The 16,537-nt window shown below is 41.3% G+C and overlaps 1 protein-coding gene across 3 annotated transcripts in view; it reads left to right on the plus strand.

Moving 5' to 3' along the window:
* The window catches only part of MYO16 (myosin XVI), a 394,275-nt gene that overhangs the window by 247,508 nt on the left and 130,230 nt on the right, over positions 1–16,537 (plus strand). For all 3 annotated transcript variants that reach the window (XM_054050575.1, XM_054050567.1, XM_009560753.2), the window contains exons 18-21: positions 2,512–2,629; positions 3,370–3,441; positions 3,989–4,130; positions 15,078–15,150. In XM_054050575.1, the coding sequence (XP_053906550.1) occupies positions 2,512–2,629; positions 3,370–3,441; positions 3,989–4,130; positions 15,078–15,150 (405 nt within the window). The remainder of the gene's footprint in view (positions 1–2,511; positions 2,630–3,369; positions 3,442–3,988; positions 4,131–15,077; positions 15,151–16,537) is intronic.

The raw sequence follows: 16,537 nt of genomic DNA on the forward strand, positions 1-16,537 counted from the left end.
CCCTGTCAGAGGCTGCCCAGGGAGGCAGTGGAGTCCCCATCCCTGGAGGTGTTTAAAAGACAGGTAGATGAAATGCTCAGGGATATGGTTAGTGCAAGCAGGGACAGGTAACCTGGGACATGTATAGAGACGCTGCCCGGTTGTGTAGGGATGAAGTCAGGAAGGCCACGATGCAGCTGGAGCTGAACTTGGCAAGGGAAGTAAAAACTAACAAGAAGGGCTTTTACAGGTATGTCAATCAAAAGAGGAAAGTCAAAGAGAACGTACCCCCGGTGATGGTTGGAAATAGGGATCATGTATCAACAGATGAGGAGAAGACTGAGGTGCTTAATGACTTTTTTGCCTCAGTCTTCACCGATAACTGCTCTCCTTGCCCCTCCTGGGTCATGGGACAGCAAGATGGTGACCAGGGGGTTAGACCCCCTCCCACAGTATAGGAGGATCAGGTTCGTGAACACCTGAGGAACTTGAACATATATAAGTCCATGGGACCTGTTGAGATGCATCCCAGAGTCCTGAGGGAATTGGCAGATGTGGCTGCCAAGCCAATCTGCATGATATTTGAAAAGTCATGGCAGTCAGGAGAAGTCTCTGGTGACTGGAAGAAGGATAATATTGTGGCCATTTTTAAAAAGGGTAGAAAAGATGACCCTGAGAACTACAACCTGTCAGCCTCACCTCTGTGCCTGGGAAGATCACGGAACAGATCCTCGTAGAAGCTATGCTAAAGCCCATGGAGGGCAGGGAGGTGATTACGGGCAGCCAGCATGGCTTCACCAGGGGCAAATCCTGTATGACCAACTTAGTGGCTTTCTATGATGAGGTAACCTCAGCAGTGGACACGGGTAAACCGACAGATGTCATCTATCTGGACTTCTGTAAAGCCTAAGAAACTGGTTGGATGGTCATATTCAAAGAGTAGTGGTCAGTGGCTCAAAGTCCAGATGGAGATCTGTGACGAGTGGTGTCTGTACTGGGACCGGTGCTGTTCAATATCATTATCAATGACATTGACAGTGAGATTGAATGCACCCTCAGAAAGTTTGCGGATGACACCAAGCAGAGTGGTGTAGTTGCCCCACTGTAAGGACGAGATATCATCCAAAGGGACCTGGACAAGCTGGAGAAGTGGGGCTGGAAGAACCTCATGAGGTTCAACAAGGCCAAGTGCAGGGTCCTACACCTAGGTTGGGGCAATCTACAGTTTCTATACAGGATGGGGGATCATGTGATTGAGAGCAGCCCTGCAGAGAAGGACTTGGGGTGCTGGTCGATGAGAAGTTCGACATGAGCCGGCAATGTGCGCTCGCAGCCCAGGAGGCCAACTGTATCCTGGTCTGCATCAAAAGAAGCGTGGCCAGCAGGGCGAGGGAAGTGATTCTGCTCCTCTACTCTCATGAGACCTCACCTGGAATACCGTATCCAGTTCTGGAATCTGCAACAGAGGGAGGGTATGGAATTGTTTGAGCAAGGAGGCCACAAAGATAATGAGAGGGCCTCTGCTATGAAGACAGGCTGAGAGAGTTGGGTTTGTCCAGCCTGGAGAAGAGAAGGCTCCGGCAAAACCTTGCAGCAGCCTTCCTGTGCCTGAAGGGGACCTCCAAGAAGGCTGGGGGGGGAACTTCTTACAAGGGCATGGAGTGATAGGACCAGGGGATGTGGCTTTAAATTGGAAAGGGGAAGATTTAGTTTAGACATTAGGAAGAAATTCTTGATGCTGAGGGTGGTGAGACACTGGCAGAGGTTATCTAAGGAGGTTGTGGCTGCCCCATCCCTGGAAGCGTTGAAGGCCAAGTTGGATGGGGCCTTAAGCAGCCTGATCTAGCGGGAGGTGTCCATTCCCATGGCAGGGGGGGTGAAACTGGATGATCTTTAAGATCCCTTCCAACCCAAACCATCCTATGATTCTACGATTCTGTAACTCCTTCACAGCCTTAGAGGCATCAAAGCATAACATGCAATCGTCGTAGGAAAGCGTATGGGTAAGGGATGTTGCTATTGCTTCTTTTAAACCTTAACTACAGCTTTTGCTTCCAGTAATCTGTTATAATTTAGAGCTAGACACTTTGTGAATGCAATTGACTGAGGGAAAAACAAACCTTGCTATTCCCAGATGCAGAATTTGTCTTGATGTAAATTTTCTATGGAGAAAACACACTTGTTTCGTGCAGAAATAATCACAGAGTAACAATGCATCATAATGCATGCTTTAAAGATATTTCAGTGTTTTTTCTCACATTGTGAACAACCTTCTTAACTCAGTAGTTAATGTGATTTACAGGAAAACCAAAGAAAAAGAAGGTAATCTTGTTGTTTTGTGTCCTAAGTAGGTTCCGGTTTGATTTCTGTAATCCAAATTTCCTTTTAAGAGTTCACTCATGAATATTTTTTATCTTAGCAAATGCCAATGATACAAACTAACAGAACTTGTATTTTTCTAAAGCATTGCTTTTCACTGGTGTGCCCAATAGATTTCTTCTTCATCTTTAATTCTGTGCTAAATTTTTGCAGGAGGTGGAGAACCTGTTTGTAATTCTCTCGGCAATCCTGCATCTTGGAGACATTCGCTTCACAGCTCTGACAGACACTGAAACAGCATTCGTGTCAGACCTGCAGCTCCTGGAGCAAGGTCAGTAGGATGTGACCTTGGAGGGTCACCTGCTTGGTCCAACAGCAGTGCAGTTGCGTTGATTCACCAACAGATGGAAACACAGTTCCAAGGAGACATAAAAGTGACTTTTCAAATTCATATGGCACTGTGGGAAGACAAGTATTGTCTTGGATGTTTTGTAAACTAAGGGTTTTAATGGGATGAAATAAAATGCTAGTATTGCAAATGGTCTAATTCAATGTCATATTTAATGTTATTATTTGCCAAAAGAAATTGTACAGTGAGTTTTGTGCAGTCTTAAAGTGCTCTTGTTCTGCTTGTCAGCAGCTGAAGAACTTGCCTTGAGATGAATTCCTTACATTCAAAATCTATGTCTCAAAAGGATCTCTTGTTTTCATGCTTTGAAGTTTGCCCTCTTGGTCACTAACAAATCTCCTCAAAGTGGCTTATGGATAGGCAATATCAATAATTAGCATACCTTAACTCTAAAACTAGAGTAAATCTGCCAAGCCCTGGGGAAAGTCCTGAGTAATCTTTCAAGGGGAAAGAAAGCTGTAAATACGTATGCTCAAACTTCACAGAGTGCTGATTATAGTAATGTGATTTTATGCGTTCATTAATTTTGATTACTCTTGTGACAGCACTCTTTAAAGTGTGGGTTCTTTTGCTGTTCAAAAATAGTATCTACATAAGAAAATCTGTAATAAAAAGTAAATATGCACAGATCAAGCTTTCTTAAAGTTCTCTTTTCATTTCAGTGGCATGGATGCTGCAGGTTTCGCCAGATGAGCTTGCTTCAGCCTTAACAAGTGATGTTCAGTATTTTAAAGGTAATCTTTTCCAGGCTGTCATAGCTCAGAGCTGAAGGCATTTTGATCCTCCTGACTTGAGAATGTGAAAAGCTTTTTATTTCTCGTACAGCCTTGTAAATGTTCTCTCAGAGGAATATTTAGGGTTATTTGCCATACAGTAAGTCTGACTGGGCTGCTGAATTAGAAATGTCTGCGTAGCATGGAGCAAAGCAGTTTCACCATCTGATGCTGATGAAATCCTAATTTGATTAATCTTACAAAAGCGTGTCAAGATAACAGGTTAGATATTAAGTTTTGTAAAGGTTCTTTTCAGTAAAATTCTAATTCTGTGGTACACATAACTTTTTCTATTGAAAAAAAATACAAAGCTCCATGTTTCCAAATAGAAAGCTCTTGTGAGTGTTGAGACTTCTCATCCTTCACTGAGGCCATCAGAAAAGAAGCAACACCGTATTTAAGTTTGACAGAGGAGACGTAAATGGGTGGGAGGGCTTACTGTAACTAAAATTACTTAAGGCAAACTTTACAGCATGATTTCATTTCCATTTTCTGCTTTCTCTCTTAGGAGACATGATTGTACGGAGGCACACGATAGAGATTGCAGAATTTTACCGGGATCTCTTAGCAAAATCTCTGTATGGTCGTTTATTTAGCTTTTTAGTCAACACAATCAATTGCTGCTTTCAAAATCAAGATGAAACTGGCAGGTAGGAGTACCATTACAAACTACTACTGTTCAAATCCAGATCGATAAAAGAAATGCAATTCCATCATTTAAAGCATTTTATGACATGACAGTGGCTCTTAGATCTTTAAAACACTGACCATTCCTTCAAATCATTCCCTTGGTAACGTATTTATTTATTTGCTTGTGGAAGGGGACATGGTAATTTACGCAGGAATCTAGATTGATGGTTAAAATTAGGAGTCTTATAAGAGCTAGTGATACAGAATGAGATAATTTTTTTGACAAAATAAGCTGCTTTGTGGATTTTTTTAGTGTAGAATATTCTTGTTCTTTTTTTGCCAGAATGAAGGTCTTCAAACAAATGTTTAAACTTAGCTGAATTAAATGTTTTAAGAATGTTCTGGGTGTCACTGGGTTATCATCTGCTAAATCAATGCTGTTGCTCTCCAGTGTGGCTTCTTAGAAAAAATGAATGCTAATAAATGTGTGTCAGTGGAGCAGTCACGAAACAAACAAACAAACAAACAAAAAACACAAAAAAAAGAAGTTTCAGGAGAATCAAAATAGCAAACTAAGACAGAAGACCTAATTAGATGATCAGATCCACAAAAGACGTGGAACTTCCAAAAAGAATAAGTAATTTTTTTCTTATATTAAATCTGCATTAGCTTCATATTTATCAAGTGCTCTATTTTAGAGTTGTTAAGAATTTCAGAGGATCACAGAATAATAGAATTGTTTGGTTGGAAAAGACCTTTGACATCATTGAGTCCAACTATACCTGTCCACTACTAAACCATATCCCTGAGCACAACATCTACCCATCTTTTAAATACCTCCAGGATTGGTGACTCAACCACATCCCTGGGTTGCCTCTGACGGTTCCTGAGAACCCTTTTGGGGAAGAAATTTTTCCTGATGTCTAATCTGATCCTGTTCTGGTGCAACTTGAGGCCATTTCTTCTTGGTCTGTCACTTGGGAGAAGAAACCAACACCCACCTCTCTACAACCTCCTTTCAGGCAGTTGTAGACAGTGATAAGGTCTCCTCTCAGCGTCCTTTTCTTCAGGCTAAACAACCCCAGTTTATTCACCACCTCTCATAAGATTTGTTCTCCAGCCCCTTCACTGGCTTCTTTGCCCTTCTCAGGGCATGCTCCAGCCTTCAATGCCTTTCTCGTAGTGAGGGACCCAAAACTGAACACAGTATCCGAGTGCAGCCTCACCAATGCCGAATACAGGGGCACAACTGCTTTCTTGGTGATTTGAAGTCTGCACGTTTTTTTATTGCTATCTGATTTGTTATGGTTGAACTTGATGATGTCAAAGATCTTTTCCAACCAAGTGATTCTTTGATTCTGTGAAAAGGGGAGCCTTCATTTAGGCTGGCTAAAGGAAACTAACCAGTTCAGGATATATTGGCAGTGCTGACAAGACATATTACATTTTAGCAGGCCAAATTCAGCCTCAGGTCCTTTTCCAAACTTGAAGCTAAATAGCTTATTTTAAATGAAAATGAAGTCGACCAGCCTTCATTGATATTTCAACCTCACTTTAGTTAGCCAGCTTAAGATAAGAAAATACCTTCCCCACCTCCTTTTTTTTGGTCAATCCTAATTATATTGCATAACCTTTAGTAGTAAATCAAGGTATGGCACAGTTTGAGTTGGAATTAGATTAACACAAGTCAATGCTTGAGTGTGTGATTCATTGTTCAGATATACTTCATAAACCTCTGAGCAATTCTAGCAATGAGTAGAATTATTCCTCCAGTTTGGTGCAGTTTTGATAAAACTCATCATAAAGATCCACCTAAATCATTAACTTATGTGGCTAATACATTCCAGGTTATGCTTTATTCTCTGGTCAGAAATTTACACAATTACTATTTGTCAAGTGGAATGAAGCCTTATGAGAAAACTTGAAGGTTCATAACTCAATTTTCCTGTTTTGTTGTGAGATAGAATCATAGAATCATAGAATCGTTTGGATTGGAAGGGACCTTAAAGATCATCTAGTTCCAACCCCCCTGTGATTGGCAGGGACACTTCCCAGTAGATCCATATTTCTCCAATTTAGAGAAAATGATGTTGTGGGGTACTGTGTCAAAGTCTTTATAGAAGTCCAGATAGATGACATCTGTTGGTTTTTCCGTGTCCACTGCTGTGGTTACCCCATCATAGAAAGCTACTAGGTTTGTCATACACAGTTTGCCCCTAGTGAAGCCTTGCTGGCTGCCAGTAACCGTCTCCCCATCCTCAATGTGCTTTAGCATAGCTTTTACGAGGATCTGTTCTGTGATCTTCCCAGGCACAGAGGTGAGGCTGACAGGTTGTAGTTCTCAGGGTCGTCTTTTCTACCCTTTTAAAAAATGGGCACAATGTTTCCCTCCTTCCAGTCACCAGGGACTTCTCCTGATTGCCATGACTTTTCAACTATCACAGAGATTGGCTTTGCAACCACATCTGCCAATTCCTTCAGGATTCTGGGATGCATCTCATCAGGTCCCATGGACTTATATATTTTCGTGTTCCTCGGGTGGTCGCAAACCTGATTCTCCTCTATGGTGGGAGGGGCTTTACCCCCTTGGGTAGGTAGCTTAACTGTACTTCCATTGTACTTCAGTGAGAATTTATGTAGCAATAAAATTCAATTCATTGGCTTGTTAACTCTAAGAGAAATATTTGATCTTGGAAACTAGTTGGCTGGGTTTAACTTTTATGGTGAAGCTACACGATTTTGGTCATTAATATTGATTTATATTTACCATGAATTAGCTTGTGGCTGAGTTCAGGCAAAAAAAAAGTCATGATTACCATTAGATCTAAAGGAAGTGGAGATCATTCTATGAAAAGCTGCAAAGACCAAACTCTAGAGCTGTTAAGTATAGAGGAAAAATTGTTGCCACAATCCAGCAAATTCATTATTTCAGACTAGATTAGAATGATAGAATCATAGAGCAGTTTCGGTTGAAAGGGACCTTAAAGATCATCTAGTTCCAACCCCTCAAATATTGTTCCATAAATATAAAGCAAGAGATTTGATGTCACTGTTGAGATAATGTAGCTTCGGAAAATGTTGTTCTCTTTCATGAAAAGTTACTTATGATTTTGTCTAGTTAAAACTAAATTATAACCATGGATGTTAGTTTGGACTGATTGCAAGGCACTTTTTAGGTTTATTACTATATTCATCTTGATATTGTTTTAAAGCAATGCACTGGAGAGAAACTGTGTTTCTGTAATTGGCCTTTAGAATGGGATTAGAGAAAAGCTATTTAAATTTATCACAAGTGTTTATAATTGCTTTTTAAAAATTATTATTGTTTATATTCACTCATTTATATGATGATTTACTACTCTACTGGTTTTATTACTATGAAAATTTTCTAGGTGAACTTCTTCCCAAGACTCTTACCTCTTTTAGGCTTACTTCCACTCAAATAAGTATGCTGATTTTCAGTTTTGTGCATAAAAGTGACCAGACCATTTATAGTTGCCTAAATCATAGTTGGCAGGTCAAGGGAGGTGATTCTGTCCCTCTATTCCTCTCTTGTGAGACCTCGTCTGGAGTGCTGTGTCCAGTTCTGGAATCCTCAACAGAAGAAGGATATGTAATTGTTGGAATGGGTCCAGACGAAGGCTACAAAGATGATCAGAGGGCTGGAGCAGCTCCCATAGAAGACAGTCTGAGATAGTTGGGCTTGTTCAGCCTGAAGAAGAGAAGGATCTGAGGAGACCTTATAGTGACCTTCCAGTACCTGAAAGGGGCCTCCAAGAAAGCTGGGGAGGGACCGTTCACAAACGCTTGTAGTGACAGGACTAGGGGCAATGGGTATAAACCGGAGAGGGGCAGATTTAGACTAGACATAAGGAGGAATTTCTTCACCATGAGAGTGGCCCAGGTTGGCCAGGGAAGCTGTGGCTGCCCCATCTATGGAGGTGTTCAAGTCCGGGTTGGATGGGGCCTTGGGCATCCTGATCTCGAGGAAGGTGTCCCTGCCCATGGCAGGGGGTTTGGAACTGGATGATCTTTAAAGTCCCTTCCAACCCAAACCGTCCTTTGATTCTATGATTTATCTGTACCATTTACACTTGGATAAGGTAATATTATTATGAATATTAAAAGGCAAATGGCAGTTGTTGCGCAAGATGACTGAGAGATGTGGCAACGACACCAAATCTCAGCAAAAACTCAGATTCTTAAAAAAAAATCTCAGAAAAATGTCTCTTAAAAGTCTCAGAATTAAGTTTATTTTAATAATTGCTTGAAATGATGGATATATCTAACAATGAGCCGTCATCATGTTCCCTTCAAGAACCATATTTCTGACAATCGTTGTAACCTTTTCTCCAGGAGAACTGAGAGAGTCTTTAGTAGGATTTTGAGAGCCTACTTTTAAAAGCTAGTTTATCAGCTAATCCTAGAAATATTTCTTTATTAAACATTATCGCTTCTAGTTTATCCTGATGAGACATAACCAACTGGCTTCCTTCCTGGTTGCTGGCAGAAGTTGGAGGAAAAGCAAGAAATGTATCTGGGGCAGAAAAAAAGGCATGTTAGATTATCCTACCTCAACAGATTCACCTCACTGCTTTATGTAGGTGGATTAGAAAAAAAATGACAATTGGAATGAACTACTGTGTTCAGTTTTGGGCCCCTCACTACAAGAAGGGCATTGAGGGACTGGAGCGTGTCCAGAGAAGGGCAGTGAAGCTGGTAAAGGGGCTGGAGAACACGGGTTATGAGAAATGGCTGAAGGAACTTGGCTTCTTTAGACTGGAGAAAAGGAGGCTGAGAGGAGCCCTTATAACTGTCTACAACTACCTTAAAGGAGGTTGTAGCGAGGCTACTGTTGGTCTCATCTCCCAAGTGACAGGTGATAGGATGAGAGGAAACGATCTAAGGTTGCACCAGGGAAGGTTCAGGTTAGACATCAGGAAAAATTTCTTCCCCAAAAGGGTTCTCAGACCCTGTCAGAGGCTGTCCAGGGAGGTGGTTGAGTCCCCATCCCTGGAGGTATTTAAAAGACAGGTAGATGAGGTGCTGAGCGATATGCTTTAGTAGTGGACAGGTACTGTTACACTTATAATCTCAAAAGTCTTTTCCAACCAAGTGATTCTATGATTCTATGATTCTATGATTTCAGAACTGAAAAGCTTCCGGTATTAAAAAAAAAGATTGATCAAATAACATCCTGTCAGTTTGTCTGAAGTATTGGATCGGAAGAGTAACACAGGATATTCTGTTCACCTTGCCAAGAATGGCAAGCGTGTCAAGAGCATCTCTTGATGAATGTCAAGATATCTGCCAAAGCAGTAGATCATCAGACAGGATGTCTGGTGTACGTATAGTTTTCAGGAGTTGCTAAGAATTTTTATGTAGCTTCTTTATAATGCAGTTGTTAAGAGTACAAGTTCAAAAGCTATTTCTAGGCTATAAGGACATCTTTGCAGAAATAACACCTTTGCAGAGAAGAGAAGGCTCCGAGGAGATCTTATAGCAACATTCCAGTACCTGTAATGGGCCTACAAGAAAGCTGGGGAGGGATTGTTCACAAAGGTTTGTAGTGATAAGACTAAGGACAATGGCTATAAACTGGAAAGGGGCAGATTTAGACTAGACATAAGGAGGAATTTCTTCACTGTGCGAGTGGTGAGGCACTGGCCCAGGTTGCCCAGGGAAGTTGTGGCTGGCTCATCCTGGAGATGTTCAAGGCCAGGTTGGATGGGGCCTTGGGCAGCCTGATCTAGTGAGAAGTGTCCCTGTCCATGGCAGGGAGTTGGAACTGGATGATCTTTAAGGTCTCTTCCAACCCAAACTATTCTATGATTCTATGATTCTATGGTTCTATGATTCTATGAAATGTCATTCTGAGGAAAAAGGCAAAACTGGTGACGCTGTAAAATATTTTCAGTCAAAAGGCTGTTTTGTAAATCTCAAAAATCAAATGAGTTACGATTACTATCTATGACTGTTTATAACTATTTACAGTTGCATTCTGGTCAAAGAGATAAAACCATTCTTCAAATATTGGCAAATTGCTGCTTTTCTAATTGCTGTGCTAAGAAATATTCTCAAACTTGAAATCAAGGTCTCAGTCCCCACTAAAACAACAGCTGTTTTATTTATACATAGTAAATATCGACTCTCTGAAGGATAATGAGGAAAAGTATCCGTGATGTTTAGTAACCATAGAAGAATAAAGTAAAATAAGGTGATTTTTGCATTAAAAAAGGGCTTTTTTTCTAATATTTGTTCCTTTAGATGCTGGTGACATGCCCTTTCATTTATAAACATGAGGTGGTTTGCCTTGGGAATCTCTGCTAAGATTAATTTAAGGAAAGTAATTTTGCTGGAATTAATATGATTGACAGCTTGCCAAGAAAAACATAGATGGACCTTGCCTTTGAGAAGAAATGTGGTATAAACCAGAGGAAGACAAGAAGAAAGAAAAGACCCAAAGCAATGTAATTTGTAGCCACATATAAAGCACCACTTTTAATTTTGATGCTGTGCTGTCTATTGCTGTTTAATTTTCAAAAGCTGAGCAATAATTTAATACAGAAAATTACTAAAATGATTGATGAGATTTTGCAAATAAATGCCACGATGTAGTAATAAAATATCAGAGGGCTGGAGCACCTCTACTATGAGAACAGGCTGAGAGAGTTGGAGTTGTTCAGCCTGGAGAAGAGAAGGCTTCAGGAAGACCTTAGAGCAGCTTCCAGTACCTAAAGAGGGGCTCCAAGAAAGCTGCGGAGGGACTTTTTACAAAGACGTGTAGTGATAGAAACAGAGGGAATGGCTTTAAATTGGAAGAGGGAGGAATTAGATTAGACATTAGGAAGAAATTCTTAATGCTGAGGGTGGTGAGGCACTGGATCACGTTGCCCAGAGAAGTTGTGGCTGCACGCTCCCTGGAAGTGTGGAAGGCCATGTTGGGTGGGCCTTGAGCAGCCTGCTCTGGTGGGGAGTGTCCCTGCCCATTGCAGGGGGGTTGGAACTGGATGATTTTTAAGGTCCCTTCCAACCCAACCCATTTTATGATTCCATGAAACTGTCACTATTGTAGAGGATGCAGATCCTTGTTTTGGTGTACTTGCCTGGTAGTCAAGATATTAATCATAAAAAACCTCCAGCTTTTTCCTGTACTGTGTGCTGCATCTTCTGATCATGCAAGTCCAAGATTATCAGGAGGCATTCGTAAAAAAAATGGCGTGACATGTTTTCCTGTCAACAGATGCATTCCAGTGCATCAAGATATTTCTTGGAAATACCACAGTTTTGATAACGAATGTTATTTTGTGTAGTCAATAAGCTGGCTGCTATGGCTGGAGTTCTAAAAACTAGGGCCAGACTCCTCTTTTCCCCGATTTGCAGTAATTCATTATGTCAGTTTGTTTAGCTCTTTTCCTTATACAACTCTTTATGTATTCCTTGAGAATCGATAAGGAGACTGATTTGACAAAATAACAGATATAGCACTCAACGGGGATGTGAGCTATCCAGCTTCACATCTATTCATTGAATCAGAGAGAAAGGTTAAGCTGTTCCATCCATCTTAAATAGCTCTTAATAACTGTGAAGTATATGGATTTGATGGGTGGGCTTTTCGGTGCATAAGAAATTGGTTAGGTGGCCATATCTGGAGAGTAGTGGTCAGTGGCTCGATGTCCAGATGGAGATCATGTCAAGTGGTGTCCCTCATGGGTCTGTACTGGGACCGGTGCTGTTTAATATCTTCATCAATGACATAGATAGTGAAATTGAGTGCACCCTTGACAAGTTGGCAGAGGACACCAAGCTGAGTGGTGCAGTTGTCACGCTGGAAGGATGGGATGTCATCCAGAGGGACCTGGACAGACTGGAGAAGTGGAGCTGTGAGAATCTAATGAGATTCAACAAGGCCAAGTATAAGGTCCTGCATCTGGGTTGGGGCAATCCACATTTGCAGTACACAATGGGGGATGATGTGATTGAGAGCAGCCCTGCAGAGAAGGACTTAGGGTGCTGGTCAATGAGAAGCTCGGCATGAGCCAGCAATGTGCACTTGCAACCCAGAAGGCCAACTGTGTCCCGGGCTGCATCAAAAGAAGTGTGGCCAGCAGGGTGAGGGAAGTAATTCTGCCCCTCTATTCCTGTCTTGTGTGACCTCACCTGGAGTATTGTGTCCAGTTCTGGAATCCTTAACAGAAGAAAGATATGGAGCTGTTGGAATGGGTCCAGAGATGGACCCAGCTACAAAGATGATCCGAGGGATAGAGCACCTCCCATATAAGGACAGGCTGAGAGTTGGGGTTGTTCAGCCTGGAGAAGAGAAGGCTCCGAGGAGACCTTATAGCGACCTTCCAGTACCTGAAGGTGGCCTCCAAGAAAGCTGGGGAGGGACTGTTCACAAAGGCTTGTAGTGATAGGATGAGGGACAATAGGTATAAACTGGAGAGGGGCAGATTTAGAGTAGACATAAGGAGGAATTTCTTCTCAATGAGAGTGGTGAGGCACTGGCACAGGTTGCCCAGGGAAGTTGTGGCTGCCCCATCCGTGGAGGTGTTCAAGGCCAGGTTGGATGGGGCTCTGGGCAGCCTGATCTAGTGGGACGTGTCCCTGCCCATGGCAGGGGGTTGGAACTAGATGATCTTTAAGGTCCCTTCCAACCCAAAATATTCTATGATTCTATGGTTCCAATCAGGAACACTTGAGAATGAGGCTTACATTTTCAAACACAATTTAAATCACACTCATTGCTAGAGAGGAAGTGGTGATATCTTTATGCTTCTTGTTGTACAAATTCCCTTGAAGGTTAATTGACCTCACAGTAACCTTTCCTGCCCAAGAAAGTCATTCTCAAGTAGATTTATGATGCAACTCTCTGTGTCCACGTTTACGTATGTAGCTGATCTTGTGACAATCAGTCATGCGTTGAACTAATTTGCCATGGAAATGGAAGAGAAACTTCTTGGGTATTATTCCTGAAGAAGGCTCTGCTTGTCCCTGAGCATTGCTTTTTCTAGCTTGTTTTGTAGTACTCATTTTTTTTTATGACTTATCTTGTTTTGTTTGTTATGTAAGAATTTAATTGTAGGGCTCACCGAAATAGATGGTAGTGTTTACAATGATTGTAACAGAACATTCCTAAAGTGCTTCAACAGTTGATTACTTTTTTCTCCGTTACATCTGTATGGCAATGGCATCTTGGCCTGTATCAGAACAGTGTATCCAGCAGGAGCAGGGAATTCATTATCCCCCTGGACTCACATTGATGAGGCCACACCTCAAATCCTGGGTTCAGTTTTGGGCACCTCACTACAAATAAGGACATCGAGGTGCTGGAGCACATCCAGAGAAGGGCAACAAAGCTGGGGAAGAGGCTGGAGAACAAGCTTTGTGAGAGGCAGTGGAGGGAACTGGGGTTTTTTGGCCTGGAGAAAAGGAGGCTGAGAGGAGACCAACTCACCATGTACAACGGTCTGAAAGGTTGTAGCGAGATGGGTGTTGATCTTGTCTCCCAAGTGACAGGCAATAGGACAAGAGGGAATGGCCACAAGTTGCACCAGGGGAGGTTCAGATTAGAATCGGGAGAAATTTCTTCCCCATAAGGGTTCTCAGGCACTGTCAGAGGCTGCCCAGGGAGGCGGTTGAGTCCCCATACCCGGAGGTATTTAAAAGTTGGGTAGATGATGTGCTTGGGGATGTGGTTTAGTAGTGAACAGGTATGATTGGACTTGATGATCTCAAAGGTCTTTCCCAACCAAGGGATTCTATAATTCTATGATATCCTGATGTACACAGTTTTAGGCATAGAGGAAACATGGAACATGGAGGAAAAATGTGGGAAAAAAAAGTAGATTTCTGAAACAGCAGGATGCATGATCTTTGTAAGTATAGAACCCCATGCATTCACAAATTATATTGGCAAAGAGAAATAAAAACTCATCTGCTTTACAAAGTGTCCATTTTCTTTCTCAGGAAGCTGAATGATTTTTCCTTTGCTGATTTTTCCTGTTCCATGGAGCCATTCATTATAATGCAGTCTTTCATCCTGCTGGCAGACCATTTTACTCTGGAGAATGTCCTGCTGCATTCGCATCGGCAAACTGCAACAAGTTTTTTTACTGTTCTTTTTATGTTCTCTATTGATAGATTGAAGAAAATAAAGAAGCTTAACCTCAGGGAGTCTGGCCCTTTCACACAGAGTTCTCAAATCCTTCCCAAACAGGCAGCAAGATACCACAAAACATAAATTTCACTCCCCGTAGTGGCCTTATGTCCTTCTCCAGATCAGGTTTAGGAGGACTTAGTACCAAGTAAATACATAATAATAACACGTTGGTCCATTTGCCACTTCTGTACAAATCCTAGGTGACTGTCCTGCTCTAATAGTTCCACTGGGCCAAAATAAAAGCCCTTCCAGTGACATGTGACAAAGTAGATCCACTGCTAACAGTATCCTTTTATATATACAGAGAAGAAACATCTGTCTTCTTTATGCCCTAGACCTGACTGTTCTTTCCCCTGAGAGATGTAACCTCTTGAGCAGCCTGAGCTCACAACCTGTACTTGATGCTGACGTTGAGTGGGCTTTGCTTTCACAGGTTTCCCTTGAAGTATATTTAGTAGAGGCAGTTCTGACTGTCAAAGAAACATAAACTGGAAGACGTAACACCTTTAGAAAAACGATTTTAAATAAGCTAAGATTTTTTTTTTCCATTCTCTTACAAATTTTGTTTTTAAAATGGCTGTTGAAACAACCTTGAGCACTGCTTTTTCATTTGTGTTCCATGCAGTAGGTTGGCGGGTAGAATTTTGATACTGTTGTGTACAAGGCCTGATTGTGTATTTTACACTGTGTTTTTGAAATATAGCCTTCTTTCAGACTAGAACAAAACTACTTTTGTGAGAAACAACAAATACATTAGTCACTTGCTTCAATTCTTATTATCTCTATTATCTTTCCTCCTCCTCAGTGACCAGGTATTTGAAATTGGAGTACTGGATATTTTTGGATTTGAAGAATTTCAAAAGAATACTTTTGAACAGGTAAGTGGCTACATTTTGCTGAGATTACTTAACTGTTAATGCTGATTTTTCTATTAGGGTTTGGGGTTTTAGTCGAAACAGGTGTTTTGATCAGAACATAAACATACACAAAGGAGAAAATTTGCTTTTCAAATATTGTTTTCCCATTCTGCCTATATGGGTGTGAGTTAAAACCGGAGCTTTGTACACAAATTCATCATGGGTGTATTCAAGGCCAGATTGGATGGGGCCTTCAGCAGCCTGATCTAGTAGGACATGTCCCTGCCCATGGCAGGGGGGTTGGAACTGGATGATCTTTCAGGTGCTTTCCAACCCAAACTGTTCTATGATTCTATGATGGTATAAGAATCCAGTAAATACCTAACGTAATTACTTGGAAGAAGGGCAATATCAGCAATGAAAGATGATCTGAGGAAAAAAACTAATGTTGTCTGTTTTCATGCTTGTGGAAGTGATGCTTAGGTCAGTGAGTGGGAGGACAATACACTGTCTTGGAAGAAAGATCAAAAGGTCTTCACTAGGGAGAAAAAATAGCATGAAAATGCTACATTTTTCTGAGAAATTACTGACAGATTCAGCTCAGTGTGCCTTTTTGAAAAATTGAATTACATCCATGGAAAATAAATAAAACTTTACCTCTGTGAATGCTTAAAAGTCCATTTAAACATCAATTTTTTATTTTTTTTTGAAATTATGGAACTGTTTGCCCACCTTAACATTAGTCCCTGAACAGTAAAGATTTTGTGAATTCCGTGTTTCAGAAAGCGTTAACTACTTTACATAAGACTGAAAGGGATGTCTAACTTATTGTTCAGTTGTTCGTTCTTTCTCTAATGACAAGGAAAATAAAAATATAGGATAGAAAATAAAAGCACAGAAAAGAATAGAGGTGGCACCAGCAACACCGAAGGACCTGATATTGTTTAAAATCAGAATTTGTCCCTTCATCGCAGTCAATCATAGAATCATAGAATGGTTTGGGTTGGAAGGAACTTTAAAGATTCCAACACCCCTGCCATGGGCAGGAATACTCCCCACCAGACCTGTTCCAACAGTTCCATCTCCTTCTTATGTTGGGGATTCCAAAACTGGACAGAATACCCTAGATGAGGTCTCACAAGAGAGGAATAGAGGGGCAGAATCACCTCCCTTGCCCTGCTGGTCATGCTTCTTTTGATTCAGCCCAGGATACGGTTGGCCTTCTGGGTTTTGAGCGCACATTGCTGGCTCATGTTGAGCTTCTCATGAATCAGCATTTATTTATGGCTCAACTTTCTCTTTTTAGGCGCAAACCTCATAGAGCCACGTTAGTTCAGTTTGTGTTGCATGTTTACATGACTATCCAATTTCCAAATGTTTGAAAGTACAACCAAAGTGAGCTTATCTC

Source organism: Cuculus canorus, chromosome 1 (assembly GCF_017976375.1).
Source record: "Cuculus canorus isolate bCucCan1 chromosome 1, bCucCan1.pri, whole genome shotgun sequence".
Classification (NCBI taxonomy): Eukaryota; Metazoa; Chordata; class Aves; order Cuculiformes; family Cuculidae; genus Cuculus; species Cuculus canorus.